This window comes from Callorhinus ursinus, unplaced genomic scaffold, assembly GCF_003265705.2.
Source record: "Callorhinus ursinus isolate GAN/ISIS: 27379988/994484 unplaced genomic scaffold, GSC_fseal_2.0 scaffold29, whole genome shotgun sequence".
In the NCBI taxonomy this organism is placed as follows: domain Eukaryota; kingdom Metazoa; phylum Chordata; class Mammalia; order Carnivora; family Otariidae; genus Callorhinus; species Callorhinus ursinus.
In genome coordinates, this window is record NW_027397091.1 from 2980049 (window position 1) to 3003783 (window position 23735).

Consider the following 23735-nt stretch of genomic DNA (forward strand, 5'->3'; position numbering starts at 1 on the left):
AAAAAAAAAAAAAAAATTTAAAAAAAAAAAAAAACAAGCAGCCACATTTAAGAACTTAAGGAAATTGAAATTTTGTACTGAGTCCATTATCGAGGTAATAGCATCAATTTCTGAAAGAATACCACATTCCTCACTGGCTCTAACCTAGCGGTTGTTCCACGGAGGACCGCTGTCACGCTTCGAAAGCATCATATGAGTTATTCAGCTGAAATTAGTTCTACCACTAAAGCTGGAGCTTGAGACATGAGAAGGTTAAGAACAAAACTGTGAGCCAATTTTGTATTCTCACCTTTATAAGTTCTGACATAAATGGCAGGATTGTGATAACACTGTGTTAGCATTATTTAAAACTTGAAGTTTCCTGCTAACATATGTCATAAAATGTTCATAAATACCAGAGAGCTGTCAACTGTTTTGGACCTAACTTTTTTATCAACAGGACTTAAAAAAAAAAACCAGAAGTTTTTCTCTTTAGGTATAACTTTAAGAGGTTCAATACTTATCAAATTTTAAAAAATAAAGAGAAACCACTATCCTCTCTTAATTTTAAACTGTTCTCAGAAATGGACAAAGTTGGAGAGACGGTTTTCCACCCTGACAGCTAACTAAAGCTGAGTTTAAGAGAACTACAAAAGAGGAAAGAAATGCCTGCATTTATAACTGCATAGATATTAACATACAATAGAGGGATATGATGTCCTGCCTTACAGTTAAGAACATGAGAAAGCTACTTCTCCATCCAACAAGCTCTCTAAAACATGTAGCATAAATACCATCTTTTGTAAATAAAGAGAACAAGACTCTAAAGCACTAAAACTAAAGCTATGCAAGTATTTTAGACTACCTTATGTTATATAAATAATCCCAAATAAAATTAAGGAAAAGAAATTTAATTCCTATCCAAATATTGCCAAAGCATGTACATTTCTCAGGTGCATAAAATAGGCACCTAGTATCAGCAATTTATCTCTGATTCACAGTCAGTGCAAGCACACATTCTGCTCACCCCCTTTGTATCTTTGACTTCTATAGTATATGATCTAAAATAAAAATGCAGTTCTACCATGATAACACTATTCTACTGTGAGAATTCCGGTCACCGAAGACAACATGAACCCTCAGGATAAAGTATTTAGTGAAGCAGAAAAATACATGAATGTATGACATTTTCAACATACTCAGAAGTAAAAGGATTGTCTATTCTACTGTAAATTAATTGTTAAAGTCTCAGGAGAATTACTGGAACATTTTGTTTAATCTGGATTTTACTGTAAATGCATACACACACAAAATGCACAAACCTAGCTTAAAAGAGTTTAGAATGTTCAGAAACATTAATACTAAACATAAGGGTTAAAAAGTGATGATATATTAACAGTTAAGTATATTCTTAAATTAAGTATATTAATTCATACACCTGAAGTCACCAGTCAAATAAAAATGAAAAGGATAAAACTTTTTAAAGCTTAAGGATTATATTGGAAACTATTATTTAACAGAATGTACTTGTTTCTTGGATCTAGTCTCTATTTTCACTGTCATACAGTCTTATTTCCCTGTGCTGTTTCTAATGAAATGTAAGGTAACATCTCAATCATATCAGTAAAAATTGTCAAAACTAAGTCTCACTTACTGTGGATTCCAAATTGTCCATCATCAATAATAATTTCACTTTCTAGAATTGAAGGAAAATAAAAAAACCAGTTAAAATTCATGATGTATACAGAATGAACAACTGAGAAATTACCCACATTAAGGATTTTTAAAATATGAAATCTAAAGTTTAAAAGCAGCCCAAAGTGAATAAGCATATTTATTGTAGCCCTCAATCAAGAATTCCCTTTTAAGGAGGTAATCGAACAGTAAAAGTTCTTACAAACTTGGTGATGATTCGTGGTGTTACAAGGAAGGGAAAGAAGACTCCTCAGAGAGGTGCTCTAGAGGCCCTGGAACAAACCTCTACACCCACCAATTTATGAGACAGGCTGCTGGACAACAATATCTCCTGGTTGATTTTTTAAACCAAAGGTCTTGGCACAATTAAAATGCTTATTCTTATGTAGTGCATATTCTGAACTTATCTAAAACGTAACTCTCCTCGAATCCCAACTATTCTCTATAGCCAGCTACAAGCTTTAGAAACAGCACAAACTTACCTGTATATACAGAGCTGTGAAGAACTACAAAAAGAATAAGTCCTAGCACATTCCCTTCTAACAGAAATTTCTGCTAAATAAGAAAAGCTGGTAAGCCCCACCCTCTTCAGTAAAACACTAATGATCTTCCCTGCTACTTCCTTTCCCCAGTTTAACTTTAAATATTAAGCCCGAAATATTTGTCAAAATAGGTGTGATAGTTCCCAATAAAGATTCTTGGTAGATTTCATACAGCTCTTAAGTTTAGAGGTTATGTTTCCCAAAAGCATAAAATTAATTTTTTAAAGACCAGAAACAAACATCCCACTTCTCACAGTAAGAAAATATATTTAACTGCAAGATGCTTCCAAACGCAAATTATTTTTTAAATGTTTAATACCTAATAATTTCCAACCTCAGTATGGGACTATTGTAATTCTAAAGTACACTATTCATGAAAATTCTAAATATACTATCAAAAATGTATTAAAACATAAAAAGAAAATCCAATAAAGAGGATGGAATGAAGTATCTGTTTAAACAAGACGTGTCCTTGCCACAGGGTAAAGCAGGATCTCTCACTGCTTTCTAATCTAAGATAGCTACTAGCAAGCCATTTAATATCTTTAAATTCTAATTTTCTCTAGAAACTAAAAGATACAGTTCTCAGCACGAGTGAATTTACAGATGAGTCCAAGTGGGTAATTTATGTATATGAAATGAACTTCAAATTTTAATCTCCGTATGGAAAAGGACATTTAAAAATACTTGTATGAAGAGAAATGCCATTTTTTGGCACAAGAAAACTGAATGATGTTTTAGGGAAAAAAAAAAACAACAAAAACAAGAACAAAAGAAAACCAACTATCTGAGTAACAATTTTAACATAGCCAGCAGGTATTTAAGTAAATCAGGAGGAAAATATGTATGCTACAACCAAGAAATTTGAATGCATTCATACAAGTTTAATCAAGGATTTATTAGTTAAAAAAAACACACAGAATAAATAGGTTAACTTATTCTATTGCTCTTACTATTCAAAGTTAAAAATTTAAGAATCTTTGTTTTGGATTAATTTTTTCCTCGAATGTTCTCTAAGCTCTCTAAGCAAGTAATCAAAGCCGTGGATGCTCAGTCAAGAAGAATGTTATTTTACAAACTTTGTTAACTACTCCAAATGAAAATAAATATTCCACAATAAATTAATCTAATCCCCCCAAATAAAAATAACTTGGTAAGCATTTGTAACAGTTTATAAAGAAAGGCAATTAAGAACTGTTTAGTTTTAAAAGATCCATGATATGCTAAGTGAAATTTGCAGTACTGACAATGCATTGACCTTAAACTTTAGAATAAAAATTTATTAAATCCCACTAAGCCATTGTGCAGCATATTAGTAACTTTATGCATATGCCTCAAACAGATGCAGTTAATGCCCATACCTAAAGGGGTTATTGATCGTGGTTGTAGATGAGTCTCCCACTTGTGAACTATGACTTGGCATGGACCACCGATAGTCTGCAATTTAAAAGTTAAACGTCTGCAATAATTTCTTATATCTTATTTTCTACCCATGACTCCATTAGATGTTTGTGGCCTAAATCTTATACTAAATATGAAACCAAAAGATTCATCTTGTTATTTATCAATATTATATGCCAAAAATCAGGAATGTACCATCTCACAAAACATTATGAGTGCTGGAAGAAAAGGACAGTGAGGCAGTAAACAGAGAAAAAGGAGATGAAACTGGCACATAAAACCATCTTAAATCTGCCTACAATACTCCAAATTGTTTCAAAGAAATTTTCATGTTTAGCTGATGTTCTGTTCCCATAAATTAAAGTTAACACCAAATATACTTTATGCTTGGTTGTCAGCGGTCAATGAGGTATTATAACTGAATAAAGTTATCTCAAATAACTCTCCAAGTGTTTGGGAAAAGCCTGTACTCTACAATAGTAGGAATAGTAGGTACAAGTACTTCAAGATCAATGATCACAAGGAACTAGAGGGCGTAACAAAGTTCTTAATTATACTAAGTAAATAACAGGAAGAACATCAGATTTCTTGTATCACAGTAACCAGTGTTTCTAAAAAGCACAGGAAAACCCTAAAAGAAAGTACATGTGCATGAGTAAATTGGAAGAATAAGTCTGACAAAAAGTGAACTACCATCTAGTCTTACAGTTCATAAACTCATACAGTGTAAAAACTTCTAATATTGTCTTCTGTTATCAAGTTCTCTTACTAAAAGGGAAAATAAAGCTTTATGTGTTAACATACAGTTCATAAACTCATACAGTATGAAAACTTCTAAGTGTCTTCTGTTATCAAGTTCTCTTACTAAAAGGGAAAATAAAGCTTTGTGTTAACATCTACAGCAATTTAAAAACAAAAATGAACTAGCAACTAAGATTCCCTATGTACACCTAAAGGACTAACTACTAACTAAATGCTTCCTAATTTTCTTTTAATTATTAAAAAAAAAATTGACTAAACTTATGTGCCAAAATAAAACCATCAAATAGACATTTTAGAAGCAAAATTTCAACGGTAACCTTACAAGGTATTTTACATTTCTCTTCACATCTTCAGAAGACATTTAATAAAATACAAAAAAGCAAAAAGAAAACACAAAAATCATTCATTATCACGCCACTTAGGGATAATCACTATTGATATTTTCATACATAATCTTCAAAAGCCCTTTTCTAGGCATATATTACATACTCTTAAAAAGCACAGAACATATAAGCTTCTCTCTATATATTGTGTACATTTTTAGATGGTATTAAATACTCTTCTGTATCATTTTACAGGTTTCAATGTTAATAATAAATGTGCCAAATGATAATAAACGAGTATGAGACAAATTAGGCACATTAAGTAATTAAATGCAAGAGATATTCCGCTACTTAAAAATAACCAGAGGTTGAAATCTTTTTTAAAACTTGCAAACTTTTGAACTTTGAAAACTAAAGTAGTATTAGATATTCATTCAAACCATATAGCAAATGGGATAAGATAGCAAATCCTCATTTTCTCTAGCTGAATACCTCCTTGTTTTAAGGGTTCAACTTATGAGTCGGCAGACTGGGCAGATGTTTAAAAAAATTTTTTTTTTACTGTGAAACTGCTCATCTTAAATATAGTGAATTTCATTTCCTTTACACTAAAAAAAGGAAGATACATTTAATCCTACATCTGCTAGATGTTTTTTACTATGACTTTCCCATCACATTTTTTTGAATTTCTTTCTTAAACATCAAACTTTCTGATCCTGAAAAGATGCAAATATATACATTAAGAAAGGAACAATGTTTCTTAGCAACAGAGAGTAGCCAGAAAGATCTAACCTATACCCTTCCCCCATTCCTCTCATGTCCCCTGCACATCCCCCTTCCCAAAAAAATTTCCTCTTTGCTACAAAGATGGTATGCATCTACATTCTTACAGAAGTTACTAACCAGAGGTGACTTCAAAGGGTGCCAGGAACATACTATTACATATCAGCAGGGATAAGAAGTGGATAGAAGAAAGGAGAGTTTGTTTTTGTTTTTGTATCAGTTCAGCGTCAGGGGAACTTTACAAAATGTTGACTACAATATCTACGTCTAATCATGTCAGAATAGCCCTATGGATAAAATATTTGGTAGAAAACATATTTTAATAATATTTTAATAACTCCACCCTCATCTGTTTTAGTAGCAAACCCACTACTCACAGCATAAAATAACTTAGGCTTGAACAGAATGGAGCGTTTGAGGAGCAATCCAAAGAGCTGATTCAAAGGATGACTTCTAATTGGGTACACAAGTGTTCACACTACAAATCCATGTTTGTTGGTACAACAAAGTGTTATAATATAGGAAAAAAAGCTACCAAGTTTTAAAATACAGCGAACTTTCAAAATTATACTACTTTATTAAACTTTAGAAGGTAATCTTCAATTTTAGCTTACTGAACTTCATTTAAGCCCTGAGCACTGGGAAATTAAAAATCTCAGTAATGACTCCAAAACATGCAATCCTTTTTAATATGCTAAATGTAATAAACTCATTCATTCTTCACGATCTTAGAAAAAAGAACAGTTCTATTCTACAAAAGGCTGCCATAATTTTAAGCACTCTGGAGTCAAGTGCAAGGTGGATCTTTGAAGAAAAAAATAACATCATCAGTCGAAGACATTATTCCATTAATAGTATTGACAGAGTTGTTCACAATTTAACATACATTAAATCAGATGACTGTTGAAATGTTTCCAAACAAGCATATTAATAAAAATACAAAGTAATCTATTTCTGCAAGGAAAGAAAAGCATAGTGACTGCTTTCTTAAACAGTGACCGACATCACTCAGCTACATCAAGCACTGAAACAATATGCAGACTGAGGTTTTGGGTCTGTTTTGCTTTGAACAAACCACGTAGCAAGATTATCAACTAGTCATGTAGTATCACTGCTTTCAAATATCATGAAAAATGTAACTTCTAAAATTTTACTGTTGTCTTTCCACATTTTGAAAAAAAAAAAGGTACATGTAAAAGGGGCTCTGAGGAATTTTTATCTATGATGGCAAGGCCAGACCAACAGTCATTTAAAAATCATGATTTTTAATAAGACTAATAAGAAAAATGGTCACTTATGAATAAGTGTGAGGTAAAGAAAGCTAGGCAGACAGACATTTGTGAGATGGTTCAAGTTTGAGATTAACAGCTGAGGGTATTTAGCATCCAGAAGAATTTTATTGAGAAAACCACTACACAAAGTAAGATACCTGGGCTATTCTGAAAATAAACAATGATTTGCTTATCATAGATGATTGATTCTTTTGTTAAAGGATTTAAAACAAAAATCAAGGGAGATTAAGAACAAAGTAAGGGTTTATAACAAATCTAATTATGAGTGAATGTGAACACCTATAAAAATAAGAAACAGAGAAGTTACCGGAAAATAAAAAGCTATTTCCATTGAAATGAAGGGAAAATCACAGACAACATTATTACAAATTGGCTAACATTTCAGTATCAGGTTACATCATCAATTCTGGCCACAAGTATAGAAGGATGGAAATGGATTTAAAAAAAGTTTTAATTGGGGGCGCCTGGGTGGCTCAGTCGTTAAATATCTGCCTTCTGCTCAGGTCATGATCCCAGGGTCCTGGGATCGAGCCCCGCATCGAGTTCCCTGCTCTGCTGGAAGCCTGCTTCTCCCTCTCCCCACTCCCCCTGTTGTGTTCCCTCTCTGTGTCTCTCTCTGTCAAATAAATAAAATCTTTAAAAAAAATGTTTTAATTGATGTTCACTGAAAAATTATTTCTGGTGAAGATGTGAAATTATATGGACCATCTGCAGACTCCCACCTGCGTTTTCATTCCAAGAATATCTACAACCTTTGTTCGCTATGTTCAAGATAGTATTTTGATTTGTCACCTGTAAAATTATTTTAAAATTCAACATATTAACACCTCATTCTAATTCTAGAAAGTAGAAGACAATAGGTAGCTATGAAAAGTTGAGAGAAAAGGGATTTCAAGACTCTTCTAAGCTAAAAAGAATATGTCAGAAAGAGCAAAAACAGAGGAGAAAATATGAATGGTAAAATTTTATTTATTTGCAATTAAATTTTAGCAGTGGAAGGGACCTAAGAAATCTATGGTCCAAGCCCTTCATTTTATAGATAAGAAAACTGAAATACAAAGATCAAGTGACAAGACCACAAGGATTTTTAGCTTAGGCTTTACAAATGCTTGGGGAGACTACCTCAGCAAAATTAATCTTACTACTCATTTCAGCTTTTCAATGTTTCATAATTACTTTGCTTTCCCATCATTCTTTATATTCATAAAATATATATTCCAATAATTCACATTTTACAATTTAAGATTCTCTGCACATTATTTTATCATTTGACAATGCACAACTGAGACAAAGTTTCATAATTATTTCTATTTAAAATTATGTTTCATTTAAAGAGGCCACCAACTTTTTTAAAAGAAAAGAAGTGTCACTTTAAGCTGGCATGTGGAAAAAAAAAAACCTCTAGCTATATGCATGGGATTTTATGTAGCTATTTACTCTAGTCCATGAAAAACATACTTACCATGGCAGCCCCTGCATCACACGGTACATGTGTACACGATACAGAGCACCTACTTAAAGAAACACACTCACCAACACATACTGTAAACTTTTGCAAGTATTACAAGGGGAAAAACTTGTTTTTTACTGTAAGCAGACTTCTTGCCAATTTTTTCAGAAAGGCAGTTTGGACTGATTTGCTGCTTTTGGTTACATTTTCAATGAAGAGGGAAAATACTGTAGGTTGGCTTAATTTGATCTATGTTGACAACAGTCTTACTTTAGAAAACTATGCCCAAAGGACTCATTTTGATTTTTCTTGTCCAAATGCCCCTTTAAGTAAAATTTAGGTGATTTCATATTACAAATTTCACATACCAGGATCCTCAAATAAACTTTCAATGTCAAGTGCCATGACCTACTTATCACTGCACAACTGTTCAATTTAAACTGAAAAACTCTGCCACAATGCATAACCCTTATGCCAAATAAATGATCTTCAGTCATTAAAATGAGACTATTGTCAAGATAAGCCAACACAACGATCAACCATAATGTAATTTTAATTACTGAGTATTTACAATATATTCTTGGAATAAGAAACGTAATAGGTGCAAAAGACAGCTGAAGTGGCTTTGTCAGAACTTTTTCTTTTCTACAATGGTGGCTAAGAGAATGAGGTAACAACGGCTGCTTGCACTTTTCACATGTAACAAGTATTCAATGATCCCAAAGGGAAATAAAATTTTAAAACGGTTTAATCCATGTTTTGCTTCCTAGATTCCTGCCTAAACCCCTGCTCACATGCAGCCTAAGTGTGCTCAAAGATAAAAATCTGAAGGAAAAGAATCCTTTCAGGAAATAAGCATCTTTAAAATAAGAGGGAAAGAATCAACTTTTTTCTTTTCTAAATATGAAAACAATCCCCAAATAATAAATCATTGTGAGCAAGCAGATCAGATTTTACAGATACTCCAAAGGCCTTCAGAAAAGATCCTCAACTATCAACACCATGGTTGAAAAAAATCTAAAAGGAATGACTTTCAGTTTTGATAGGAGTTAAAACAAATGCAGCCACTAAGGAGATGGCTATTGTGAAATAAGTTTTTAAAATAATTACTCACTTAAAGCTGGCTATATACGCCTTCAAATGTATTTATACCACGTAAGGATTAAAAAATGAAACAAAAAGAAAACCCTTTTAACTGGTTACTAACAGGTTTACAAAAGTTACAGAAAAAGCACAGCTACTGAGAACACTCATTTATCATTAAAACCAATTTCATAACAAGAATACTGCAGAGTATACTTACTATTAGTCTTTTACAAATTCCACTGCAGACATCGTCTGCCTCTGAAGTGGCTACTTGCTTGCTTTTTAGCACTAAAATATTATTAATCTAGAGTTCTGTTTTCCTTTTTTGATCAAAACAAACTCATGACTTTCAGTGTTTCCAAACTTAAATTAGTTGCTTTTTAAAAGAAGTAAGTTTGTTAAAGAAACTGGAAACTAGATAAAGAAAACATACCTTTGGTTCTAAAAAGCACCCTTTGAAGTAGCGATACTGAACTGATACCCCTCTAGTGAGTACAATGGTTGCTTTCCATAACATGCTGTGAGGAAAAAGAGCAGAAGCATTAATATCAAGTTAAAATGCATAAAGACTTCATAATTCATAAAACCCCTCCAGCAAGGTCTGTGACCAATACCACTTACTTATTCCTACACAGAATTATACTCCAGGCCTACCCTGCACCAGGCACTGGGAACACAGCGATGAGTAAGGCAGAAAGAGCCCCGTCTTTAAGCAGACTGCTCTCTTGTGAGGGTAGACAAACAAATCACCAAACATACCCAGTAAGGGCTATTTGACTTTTCTGATGCGACAGGAAGTTTTGGAGGAGAGGCCTCAATGAGGAAGAAAAGTCTCTGAGTAGTCCTACACAATGAGAAGGAACCGGCCATACGAAGACAACAAGTATTCCAAACAGAATAAGTAGCACGAAGGTGGAAGCGAAAGTCAGAATCTTCTTGGACTTCCCACTTAGAGATGGTACACGGCTGCTAAAAGGCTTTGGGGCTGAGGCAGGTGAGCTACACTCATGTTCCCAACTGTCCTGTATCCTGACTGTCCTGCCCAGCCTCCAGCTATTCCCCTAGCCAAGCAACTGGGCTCTGTATCTTATTGTTTCAACTCAGTGTCTTCCCCTGACCTATTCTATGCCAACACAGTCTACTATTACTCTAAAGCTTTGACTCAACAGGGAAAGCAGTCACTGTAACTCATGATTATAAATGATTTTTATTACCTTCCAATCAGAGACCAGTGCTACCCAAAGTGTGATCCAAGGACCATCAATATCACCCTGGAGTTTGTTAGAAATCCAAATTTTCAGGCCACACCTAGACCTACTGAATTAGAAACTCTGGGAGGAGAGTCCAGCAATCTGTAATTTAACAAGCCTCCAGGTGACTCTGATGATGAACACTTCAGTTTGTGAGGCACTGTCATAGACCATTACCCAAACATTAATTCAGCATGAATAGTTTAGTGAATAAACAGCAGCTCCAAATGTTCTTCCCCAAACCAGATGGCTAGCACTGCTTCCCACCTGGCTCTGCCAAGGCAGGCTTGAGGGCATTATCCTCACTCGGACTCAATCCTGGGTTGCTAACAAAATATCCACAACCACCTGTCACCCATGGTCAACAATCAGATTAATCTGGTAGGAATAAAATACATATGCCCTGGCTCCACCCTGAGAGACTCTGATTTCAGAGGTCTGGGTGGAGCCCGGTCACGTGGAGTTTGATAAAACTTTACAGAGTAGATGAAGATAGAAGGCTAGTTGAGGGCCACTGCGATAAAACAAGAACGGCAAGTGCTCGGCACACGCACCCGCACTTTTCCCTGATAAGCCTCAGAATCCTTTTCAACACAGCATTCCAGGCAGACGTATCTACCAACTCTGAGGTGCAATTATTTCCCATCTCTGCTACAAAAAAAATGGCAAATTTCTAGCACTATTTCATTCATAAATCGGTCAGAGTGTGTGAAGCCAGCGCCAGACGTGTACAGTAGAATTAGCGGAAGCTCTGAAAAATGTGCTGGGGCCCCTCTCTCATGCCTACTTCCTCATTCCCAGGGGTAGGATCTAGACATGTGTATTTTTTAAAGCCCTCACAAGTGAGTCTAACGTGCGCCCCTGGTTAAGAACCGCTAAGTGAAAAGCGATGGAGAGAGCAAAGCAATGAGTTTTTTTATTCCATTTCCCTAAGTAAATGTTGCAAAGTTAAAAATGAACCAGAACTGGGGCACCTGGGTGGCTCAGTCGGTTAAGCAGTTGCCTTCGGCTCAGGTCATGATCCCAAGGTCCTGGGATCGAGCCCCGCATCCGGCTCCCTGCTCAGTGGGAAGGCTGCTTCTCCCTCTCCCACTCCCCCTGCTTGTATTCCCTCTCTTGCTCTCTCTCTCTCGTCAAATAAATAAAATCTTAAAAAAAAAAAAATGAACCGGAACTGTTCAGTGACATAAAAAATGAACATAATCTGATGAAATTCAAAAAGTCAGGAAAGAGGAGCAATGAGACTCAGTGCACCTGCCTGATTTTGAATGACCTCATATCTTCCCCCCAAATACCATAAAATCTACAAGAGCAAATAAAACCACAAGTGACTCACATTTTCTGCATTAGGAAACAATACTATGACTTTCAAATTATCTCTAAGTTGAAAAAAAAAAAAATCCTAACAGCGTTCTCGTCACTACAAGCTTATAGGTATGGAGAAGCTTAAGAGACTCTGAAAAAGAGCTTTGTACAAAGGGCTTAGATACGCAACACTGAAATCCAAATAAACACAATTCTAAAACACAAGAATGGTGTTCAAGGCAAATGCTTTTTGTATCCTCTTGTATCATCTACTTCCTTTCTCCATGTGAAACACTGTTTATCTGCCATATATGAATCAATTACATTTCAAAGTGCGTCAGCAAGGTAAAGTGGCTGGTCCCTTCAAGTTGCGTAGTTAAGTATTATCTCATCTGTTCACATAACTTTGACCAGGTTGGCCGAAATGGACTTAAGACATGTGACAGGGCAGCTCAAGTGTTCAGAGCAAGGTGTGTTCTAGGAACAAGTTCAGAAAGATACACGGTTTTACTTCAGACTGATCTGAAAATGGAAGAAAAAACAGCCACTTGAAGGGAATAAACATTTCATTCCTCTGTGATTCCAATATTATTTACCAATAAAACTTTACTTATAAAAACAGCTGAGAATTGGCTAAGAAAAAGTGTCACACTAATGACAAATAGGAAAACGGTGTTTTAAAGATTTCTTTTAAGCTTTTATTCATTTATATTGTCAGAGAAAATGCAAGCGCACAAGCAGGGGGAGCGGCAGGCAGAGGGAGAAGCAGGCTCCCCACTGAGCAAGGAGCCCCATGGGGGACTGGATCCCAGGACCCTGGGATCATGACCCGCACAAAAGGCAGGCGCTTAACTGACTGAGTCACCCAGGCGCCCCTGTTTTTCTTTTCCTTAATTTGCATTATGGTACTATATTGTTACTTTCTTTTGCTTTGCCATCAGTGCTCCTCAAGCTATCTGTTGTGAAGGACCAGTTTTTGTTTGCTTGTCTGTCCTGTAACCAATAATTCTATGTATCCAGTGCAACAGAGATGAGTCCACAATGACATGCATGAATGTCCTAGCAATGTCAAACTGCTATAAACATTTCTAAATGATTGCTCTTAATTTCTGTATTTCTCACATAGTGCATTGATTATTAGAAAAACTAGTTTTTTTTTCTCTAGCACTGGCCCACAGGCCACATTGTCAGTAGCACTGCTCCACATGGAAAACAATTTGAGCTTAATAATCATGTAATCTGGTGTTTCTCCCTAGGGCCACTGCATGTGTTTGTATACTGTTTAAAATCTCCTCTCTCCTTACCTCCCACACATATATCTTTACAACCCATAACGCTTCCAAATATCCCCAAGTGAAGAAGTACCATCTTTGTCAATATTCACTGATTCTGTCCTAACCCTTTTACCATGCAGATGAGGTAACCCAGGGCTAGAGAAATTAGATCTGCCCAAGATTGCAGTTAACTACAGAACTGAAACTAGCACCCAGGCCCTTCTTTCCCCACTGCAATGCACCAATACACCCATGCTAACTTTAGTGCTGTATTTAATGTCGGTTGCAAACTCATTTCAGTACATTAACTAAAATACCTGTTCCACTTCTCTTCTACAGAAAATTATTTTATAGGCCAAAGCAAAAATCAGATTTTTTATCAAGAATATGTAACTGAGAGGGGTTCAGTTGATTAAGCATCTGCTTTTGGCTGGTCGTGATCCCGGGGTCCTGAGATCGAGCCCCACATCGGGCTCCCTGTTCAGCGGGGAGTCTGCTCCTCCTCCCTTTGCCCCTCCCCTGCCACCACTGGTGTGCTCTCTCTCTCGATCTCTCTCTCAAATAAATAAAATCTTAAAAAAAAAAAAAAAGAATATAGGGGCACCTTGGTGGCTCAGTTGGTTAAGCGACTGCCTTCAGCTCAGGTCATGATCCCAGGGTCCTGGGATTGAGCCCTGCATAAGGCTTCCTGAGCAGGAAGCCTGCATCTCCCGCTCCTGCTCCCCCTGCTTGTGTTCCCTCTCTAGCTCTCTCTCTCTGTCAAATAAATAAAATCTTAAAAAAAAATAAGAAATAGCAATATAAGCCTATAATTTAGAAATATGGTAGTAACTACCAAAAGAACCAGCCAAAAGTTGAAAACGGTTGCAGTGGGAAATTGAGAAACAGAAACTTTTTTTTTACAACCAACCTTGTACAACTACTTCACTCTATGCACATGCAAGAACGGTCATAAAAATTAAAAGAGGAAAACTATACGAAGGTATCTTAGAAACCCCCCAAGTTTCTAATCTGGATGTCACAATTATTCTGTAACCTGTTATTTCCCTTCTTACCTTTCACCACCTGTCTCATTTTCTGGAAGAAGAGCCACAGCATTCTGAGGACTCCAGTTTCCCAAAGCATCACAGCTTCCACATATGGCAAAAACTTCTCCTAAAGAAAGAGAACAACCAGTTATAGTGGGCTAAGCAAGAAAGTTTCAAATTTTAGTTCTAGGAAGCATGAAAAGAGCAGTCAGTTCCACTAGTTCACCCAGATGCAGAGTCTCCTTTAGCAGACATGGAGGAGCCTCCCTGGAGACATGTGTCAGACCCAGGCACTGCACCAACACCTGCATTCTTAACTTGACCTACCTCTACAGAACCAAAACCAAAGAAAAGGAGGGATATATAGAGATGAACTATTCTTCATGTGTTCAACCACTTAACTGAGCCAATAACAAGCACCAAGAAGACAAAGTGATCATGCCACAGTTCCTGCTTTCAAGGCAGCTTCCCATTTAAAAAGGCACACACTAAATGCATGTAAGTATTCTAGAGAAATAGTAACCATTATTTTCCAGGAACTCAAAGAGTGGCTATTAACAAGCTAAAGATTAAGAAAATTAGCAATGGGGACAACAACAACAACAAAAAATCCTCAAAACAAAGATTTACATAGCGAAAAATCTAGTTTTCCTTACTAAAATAATGACTATTGTTTTACCGGAACACTTCTCATCAATAGACAAACCAAAATATAGCTGTCACCTATATTTGCTGAATTACATACATTCAGCAAAAGTCTACAACTTCAAGGTGCCTGAATGGCTTAGTCAGTAGAGCGTCCGACTCTTGGTTTCAGCTTGGGTCATGATCTTGGGTCGTGGGATCGAGCCCTGTGTTGGGCTCCACACTGAGCGGGGAGTCTGCTTGAGATTCTCTCTCACCCTCTCCCTCTGGCACCCCTGCGCCTGCTTGCACACGCTCTCTCTAAAATGAATAAATCTTAAAAAAAAAAATTATTGGATATAAGTGGAGAAGTCTTGGACTTACATAGCAATACACTCTGAATTACTCTAATTAAAATTCATAAAGAAAAAGATAATGAACTGAGGCCAAGAGAACAAAGTTCAAGACAAACTCCTCCACATTCTGAGTGGCTTTCAGGCACTACTCTAGTAAAGCCAGAATTGTAGTTGGCTTTAACCACCTGCATGAGCATTCTATAAGCTTGGACTGTCTAAAACTTAACTAAAATTTCAAGTGCGATAATCACTCAGGAGTTTTTGGGGTTCTAAATACATGTTTGTCAAGCATAGAGTGGTTACATATAGAGATCTCATATCAAAATATTCACCAATCCTTTAGAGTAACCAGATTTTGTTTTGTAATTAACTTAGGTTATCACCACCTTCTCTGATTAAAAAGGATAAACGCTGTTGCTACATATAAATATTCATTCCCAAAGTCATACATGTTGCTGTGTACATGGTCCTCTCTTACATTCACATCCACCACTAACTTCCCTCTAGTCCTTGAGAACAAGACCCTCATCAAGCTCACCCTTCTAGGGATAATTCTGTGGTTGGTCTCTATGCCTGACATGGCCAGCTCCTTCTACCTTAAACTGCCTGTGTACAATTCCCTGAAAGGATAGGATACCACTCTGTAGTCTTCTCTCCACAGAGAAGGCTATACACTGGACTAGAGGTGAGCTCTTGACCCAAGTGAGCCAACCTATCAGCTGACTAGCAATCTTCAATCTGCAGAATCCTGCCCAGAGATGGGAGCTCTCTCCCAGAACATCTTGGCGAAGAATTTAGCTTGGACAAACATACACTCTGTCAACTGCTCTTGATGTGGGAAACAAAGGCAGAAGAAAAATTATGAAATTTCCTTACTACTTACAGCCCACTGACAAGTCCCTGAAAGAGGCAGAGTGACATTCCTCTAGGGACTCAACTGCCTCGATGTTAATACTTTGCTAAGGGCAAAAGACAATTCTAGTCTGATGCCCCCCCCAATCCTGTAAGTCTACTTTAACATATAAAAATTCCTTTGGATACTTCCTTTACCTCTAAACATCCCCAAGATACGTGTTGGCAATCATCCCCCAAGCATATGGCCCACCGATATACATCTGAAGGGTCTCATGACTCAGGTTTTATTAGGCAGTAATAAATTACTCATGACCTGAGTATACTCAGGTTCATGACCTGAGCCAAATTACCTTTTCCCAACAATAGCTAGCCCCCTCAAGGTCCTGGAAACCTTGCTTCCAAAATTCCTCAGAGACTTACGCTATCCCTAACCCCCTCCCAGCTTCTAAGTATGTCGCGGGCCGCTCCTCGTGACCCTGGTGCAGCTCTTTTCTGCCCACGGGTCCTGTCTCTGTGCTTTCATAAAACCACCTGTTTGCACCAAAGACGTCTCAAGAATTCTTTCTTGGCCAACGGCTTTGAACCGGAATGACATCTTTCCTACATCACTCTGATGGCTGCTAGACCAAAGATGCTGAATATATAGAGTGAATCATTTATTCATTCTTTGAACACATATTTACCCCTATTCTGAGCCAGGTACTGTGTTAGGTGCATGCACTCAGCATGACAAGACAAAGTCACATTTTCACAGAGCTTACAATCTATCCATAAACAAAATTACTCAAATAATTCCATAAAATCTGTAAGGTACTACAAAAAGTCCTGGAACCCTGAATTTCACAGGGATCCTAACCTAGCTAAATGTGGGGTTGGCATTAAGGAGAGTTAAAGGGGAGAAGGGAGGCCACAGATCTAGACAGAGGAAACCATTTGTGAAAGGCCCAAAAGAGGGAAAGAATGTAACAGATTTGAGGAACTGGCCAGTATAGTGAGTATATTAAATAAGGAGATACATACCCTAGGCGTGATACTATTTTGATATGCTATTTATCCTAAAATTACTTCACACTGCTTTAGTAAACAGCAAACATACAATAAGCCAAAAAATTTACAAATAGAGAACAAAGTTATCTTAACCAAATAGTTCACCAACTTCTTGCACTAACAAAATTTCCCTCATTTTCATGGTTAGTCCAACTATCTTCGTCCTGTGCAAAATTAAATAAATTCACAGCTTTCTTGGAAAATATGAGACTAAAACATTTACTATTTGGGGAAGTATGGTTTTTTTCTTTTCTTTTTTTGTTTTTTAAGATTTTATTTATTTGACAGAGAGAGAGAGACACAGCGAGAGAGGGAACACAAGCAGGGGGAGTGGGAGAGGGAGAAGCAGGCTTCCCGCTGAGCAGAGAGCCCGATGCGGGGCTCGATCCCAGGACCCTGGGTTCATGACCTGAGCCAAAGGCCCACGCTTAACGACTGAGACACCCAGGCGCCCCCTTAAGTATACTATACTCCAAGCACATTTCTGAAAAATCAGGTAAGTCCTAACGATAGTTTCATCTAAAAATTAGTCCTACTGTAATAACAAACTGCATATTTAAGAAAATCAAGATAAGAAAAATACTCATGTAAAATTTTGTTTTAAAGTAAAATTTTACAATACCTGGTAAAAGAGTTCCTCTTATTTCAAAAGTAACCTGAGAAGGTGTCATTCTGATGGATTTATTTTACAATGTTGAGCTAGGAAGAAAAAGAGAAGATGTCACTTAAAATATATAAAAATCCTAGCTCTAGATAGCTACCACCTAGAAACAAATTAAAAAACAAAACAAAAACCAAAAATAAATAAATCAAAACTGTGAACAAAAGATTTCAGAAAACTTATAAAGGATGAATTATTTAGGAAGTACCTAGCAATTTTTAAGGCATAACGTTAAAACCTATTCTGTGTGTAGGGACCAGAAAAATTGCAAAACAAGTGTCCAAACATTTTTTTTTTTTTAAGGATTCAAGATTCTCGTTACAAACTTTCTCTTCTGATAAGCAGCTGTTCTGAAATCAACCTATCTTTCCCGACCAGGCTCATGTTCTGATGGAGGAAAAAAAGCAAAACAAAAACAAAAAACAACTAGAGATAGAAAAAAACTTGGCTCAAGAGAGAATTTCTACTTCAATAAGGTTTCAACTTTAATAACAAGGAAACAACTGAAGAACTTCAGTACCATTCACTGAAACAAACTAGTTATGTTCTGCAACAAGATGCAGATTCTGCTTCTAAGTAATGTAACTAAAAACTTAAAAAAAAAAAACACAACCCTCCCCCATAAACCACTCTTTTCAGATTTTCTCTGGACTGTTATTACTCTAGTTCTGTAGACTCAAATTTAAAGTCTCAACTCTGCGATCTATTACCAAACCCTGTTGATTCTAATTGATCCTACATACATGCCTTTCTTTCTACAGTCTGAACTTCATTCAAAATCCTAAGCATTCTAACCCGTGTTTTGGATTCTGTCTTCCCAATAATACATTTTATGTCAGTTAAAATATTCTTCCTCATGTCCCTGACCAGGAATTACTTCGATTACTTACAGAAATCTAAACCCCTAATCCTGATGTCCTATCCACATTTTCTCTCTAGCTGATTTTTCATTTCTTGGTTGTTTTTCCCAGCCAAACCAATCTGATTTACCACCCCCTAATTTAAGTACCTGAGGAAAGATAATAGATTTTTTAAAAAATGTATACAGTATCAATTCTAAAGGAGGCTATATAACTTATATATAGAAAGAACACATACTCTACACAAGGGCAGATCATTTTACATAACTTCTCCAAAACCTCCCCAAAATTCTGTGCCCCAATTCACCAAGTATTCCTAAAATAATTCCAATGTCTTTACTCTGTATCATTTCATTAGTTTACCAGCTTAAAGGTTATTTGTATTTATACATTATTTTAAAAATCATAAAAGTAATTTTCATAGCTATTCATTCTATTTTCCCTTTGCTCCTTTTCCCACCCCATGAACGTATACCCAACTCTGCAATGACCATTCAATGAACACTGCTGCTCAGGTAACTACACTTCCAAGCTAAGGTAGATCTATAGCAAGCAGTTCTCACTGGGGACAATTCTGCCCTCCAAGGGATATTTGGCAATGTCAGGAGACATTTTTGGTTGTCGCAACTGGGAGTGATACTGCTGGCAGCCAGTGGATAGAGGCCAAAGTGCTGTTAAACACCATGCAATGCACAGAAGAGCTCTCCACAAATAACTGTCCAGCTCCAAATAACAATAGGGCCGAGGCTGAGAAACCTGATCCACAGGGGGCTGCTATGAGGGTCAAAATTCCAGACTCACTGTTGGCTACAAACTATCATCCCACTTACACCAATGATAAAATGTAAATACTGAATATTCGTATTAAGCAAGACCACCAGTCAATGTGGTTTCATATCACCTTCACACAGAATTCCCTATTTGATAACTCTACCATTTCAGTTAGAAAACCCAAGACCGTGCACTAGAGAAAATCCTGTCCTTGATCAAAATAATTTGTGTCTCAGAACAAACACAATCTATTTAAAGCATATACATTCAGTTCTAGGACTGCCAAAGAATGTTCTAAAACTAAAAATAGCTGTAGACTGTTAACCCCCTCATTAAGCAATCATTATCCAAGTATCTTATTAGCTCTCCTTTAATCTGACATCTGATAAGAATCAGAGTACTAACTCTAGAATAGGAATATTTCCTTTTCTAATAATTAAATAGTTCACTTAAACACCACACTCTTACATTTAATTTATGTCATATAAAGAAACCTCAAGACTAGCAAAAGAGCTTGGCTTTTACGTAACTGAATTTTGATACACAGCAAAAAGCCCCATCATCCAGCAAAACTGGTGCATAACCAACCTTAATCTCAACCTACAACTTCTACTTTCACCCAGTATTTACTGTCAGTTTTCAACAAAGGACTACATAATCTCATCTACATAATTACATAGTTGCTACTCAACTATTTTCTGATCAATTCTAAATATCTATTTTAGCCAATTTTAGGGAAATCAAATGTAATTATTCCTATGTATTAAAATCAACAACTGGCACAAAATTACCTCTAAATTTCTACTGCATTAAATGGGAAACTTACATAAATTCAATTGATTATTAAAATTGACTTTCATTCTTAAGGTTGCTTGTAAAAGTGTCTATAGTAACTTGGTAACAGTTACAGTAATAGCTGCAGTAAATGTACTGTACAAAACCACATACACAAGCACAAACATACCCCCCCCCAAAACCTCCCTGGATGTCAACAAAGCATCATTTTTCGCTTGGATTGCCAAAAGTCCTATAGTGTGATTTAATTTCCTCTCTTCCCCCTCCACAATTTAATACCATACCAAATAAAAGCCTGGGGAGCTGCTCCTACATCAGTTTACTTGATCGTGGACAGAGGCCAAAATTCTGGTGCAGGATTGGCGCGCACAATTTTGGCACCCAGCTACCACCAAAACAGTAGTGACAAAGTAAAATACTGTACTGTTGCAGAATGCAAAATTTACACACCCACCAACACTTCCTCTTCCAAATAAGCAAAAAAAAAAAAAAAATCCCAACTTGGACAGGGGAGGTCTTCCAGATATACACAAAACAAGAGTAAGGTGAAAAAAATCTAGTCATTTTCATGTACATGAGCTGACTATAAATGTAATTTAACCAACTCAATTTGTTTGTTTTTTTAAAGATTTTATTTATTTTTGACAGAAAGAGTGTACAAGCATGGGAAGCAGCAGGTAGAGGGAGAGGTAGAAGCAGGCTTCCCGCTGAGCAGGGAGCCCGATGCGGGGCTTGATCCCAGGACCCTGGGATCATGACCTGGGCCGAAGGCAGACGCTTAACCATCTGAGCCACCCAGGCGCCCCTCAACTCAATTTGTTTTATATATAACTTCCATTTTGTGCTTTTTGAAGATAAATATCAAACAGTATTCTCATCTGAGATTTTGAGTAGCACCTAACTGTATTTTAACACTTTTTTAAAGACTTAAGCAATTAGTAAAGTATGACATTGTAATTTACATTCAAGAAATATTTCAGAGTTTACACTACCTGCCAAAATAAATTTTACTCTATTTTTTTGGTCAAAGAAACTATCCCAACACATAGGTAGACCTTACTGGTCTACCAGCTTGGGGAACAAAAGGGGTATTTAAGCAAACCAAGGTACAGGAACATTTAGTTTACAGCTATATTGAAATCACAGATATTTTTAGTTAAAATGTGTTTTTCTGGCCAAAAAGAACATCTCTGTCTTCCTTCAAATTTTTTCAAAGAAAAAAGCCTTTTCCAAGTCTTACTCTTTCCTAGACTCCAGGAGCTTTGGTCCTCATAACTGGCCATAAGGAATATATGAAATGCCTATGTTTTCCTAAGTTAATTTCTGTTAATCCTTTGGGAGGATCATTATGACCCCACTAGTCTGACCCCACTATACTTGAGCCAATATTTTAAACAAATGTATGCAGACATGAATGGATTTTCACAAAGAAAGCATTTCTGGAGATTTCACTAAGCCAGGTTTATTGCTGGTTCAACTTTCTAAGCAATGCAGTAAAAGTTTTCCAAATGTTTTCCATTTCACTTTGTCTTGATATTATTTCATGTATAGTTCATATGCTTTCCCTGGTTAGATTACATACCAGGATTTGATTCATCAACGTACTTTTTGTAAGTACCAAATTTTACTCTGCCACTGTGAGATTTCTTTTGTGGTCATTATTTTTCCCAACAGAACTTTCCTAAGTCTTATTTTGTGTAGAATATTGGTTCTCCCTAGTTCTCAAGTCCAGAACAGATTAGGCCATGTGCAGTTTTACCTGTTTGCTTTATCCTGAATCATCTGTATCCAGACCATCAGGTGTTGAAAAAAGGACAGATAGCTTGTATTTACTTCTTAGCTAAGTCACAACTGTCAGAAATGTAGCAAGAGGGAGAAACATGAAGAGGTAGAGAAGGGGGGTAGTTACTAGGCGCGAACAGGGAGGGCCACAGAAGAGTATGAAGAAAACATCATCAGGTCTAAACATCCTGCTCGGTTCAATCTTTTTCTATGTCGGCACTATATCGGACTCCACAGCTGCTTCAAAATGAAAGAATTCTCTGCAATTCATGACTGAATTCATGAACGATTTCCTTTATGACGGGGCAGCGGGGTGAGAGGGGGCTGATGAAGCCCCTAACTGATCGAGGATTTCCCCCAGAGGTCATGAAGGCAATCTGAAGAGCTTGGGGCCAAGAGCAGTTTTGGAGAGAAGGTGCAGCTTTCCCAAAATTGCACGGAGAGCAAAGATGTCTATTCCTGGGACCTCTCCTTAGGATAAGAAGGCACTTCGGTTTTTTGGAATAACTGGATTATACAAGCATGCCTTCGACTACGTGGTTAGGCAATTTCAGAAAATAAGCAGTTGCCAAAACACTACGAATTACGCACAGACGGATCGAGTAGCGGTGAGCGAGGGGCATGCTGCGGGTTAGGGGTGCACAAACGGATTTCAGTGGCAATTTTTGTTTCTTCGTTCCTTAAGTTCGTATACTCGTGGTGGTCTTAGGCTCTATGAATTCTGGCAGGGAAAATACTGTACAAATTTTTCAGAGGGGAACTAAGCACCAGGCAGCCCAGCGGAATCGTGGGAGCAAACAATAAAAGTCGAAATACATAGAGGCTGCCCACCGACGTACCGGCGCGAACGTCCAGGCCAGTGTTTCCCCGGGGGACAGTGCCCGCCGGGGCCGGGGCCGGGGCCGGGGCCCCCTGCCCACCCCTCGCCCCGCCGCATCCCCAGCCGGGCCGCCCTGACAGCTTGGTCGCCACGTGAGCTGCCGCCGCGGCCTCCGCACCGAGCGCCGGGCCAGGCCTGGCGGCCCGCCTCACCTGCCTGCTCCGCGGGTCCGCGCCGTCGCCGCCGTCGCCGCCGCCGCCGCTGCGCTCGAGAGCGAGGGCCGCGGGCCGAGAAGCCGGGCGCCCGCCGTCAGCGCCTCGCCAGCGCTCCCCCAGGCAGCCCGCGGCGGCGCCGAGCGGCAGGAAGCGGCTCCGCTCAAACCGGTTTCAGCTGCTCCAGACCAAACCACCAGGCCGCCCCGCGGGGCGGGGCCTGAGGGGCGATGGGGCGGGGCTTGACGTCACGCCGGCGCCCTCCTGGCCAATCGGCGGCCGCGCGCGGGGCACGGGCCCGCGCGTTCCTGGAAAGGGCTGTCGTCTGCGACCGGGGGCGCCGGGGTATCCCCGGGGTCCCCCCATCCTGTGAGTGTTTTCCGCAGACCAGGAGCCCAGCTAGGTGCAGGGCCGACATCCGGACTGGGGTCTTAGGCGCATTCCTTGGTCCCCAAAGCCACCTTAGGACGACCAGTCGTGGAGGCCGGAGCTTCAGTTCTGAAATGCATTTTTTGCCATTCAAAAGTGAAGGAAATTAGCAGGCCTAGTGTTTTCTGGAAACTTTGTTTCGTTACAAAACAGCAAGCACATTTGGACCAAATCTTTAAAGTTGAAGACGAGAATTGAGTGACCTAAGGTGTTTGAGCGTTTATACCTTTGCTACGCAAAATCTTACAAGGCCCGCAGCATCACCTGGGAGCTGTCAAAATTGCACTCCCAGGACCTTTTCGGATCTGCCCAATCTAATTTGCATTTAACAAGATCCCCAGGTTATTTGTATG

General features: G+C 38.0%; 1 protein-coding gene across 5 annotated transcripts in view; it reads right to left on the reverse strand.

The window, feature by feature from the left end:
* Nucleotides 1-23099, reverse strand: part of GPCPD1 (glycerophosphocholine phosphodiesterase 1) — a 63313-nt gene extending 40214 nt beyond the window's left edge. For 3 of the 5 annotated variants that reach the window (XR_003209225.2, XM_025875984.2, XM_025875982.2), the window contains exons 1-6: nucleotides 22954-23098; nucleotides 17675-17751; nucleotides 14198-14297; nucleotides 9747-9831; nucleotides 3578-3653; nucleotides 1634-1675 (exon numbers count right to left, since the gene is read on the reverse strand). Coding sequence is in view for 4 of the 5 variants with exons in the window: in XM_025875984.2 (XP_025731769.1) it covers nucleotides 1634-1675; nucleotides 3578-3653; nucleotides 9747-9831; nucleotides 14198-14297; nucleotides 17675-17723 (352 nt within the window). In the remaining variant the exon portion in view is untranslated. Of the gene's footprint in view, nucleotides 1-1633; nucleotides 1676-3577; nucleotides 3654-9746; nucleotides 9832-14197; nucleotides 14298-17674; nucleotides 17752-20423; nucleotides 20554-22953 lie in introns of those variants that run through there. The other 2 variants (XM_025875985.2, XM_025875983.1) reach the window with 2 other exon arrangements.
* Between the last annotated feature and the right edge of the window lie 636 nt (nucleotides 23100-23735).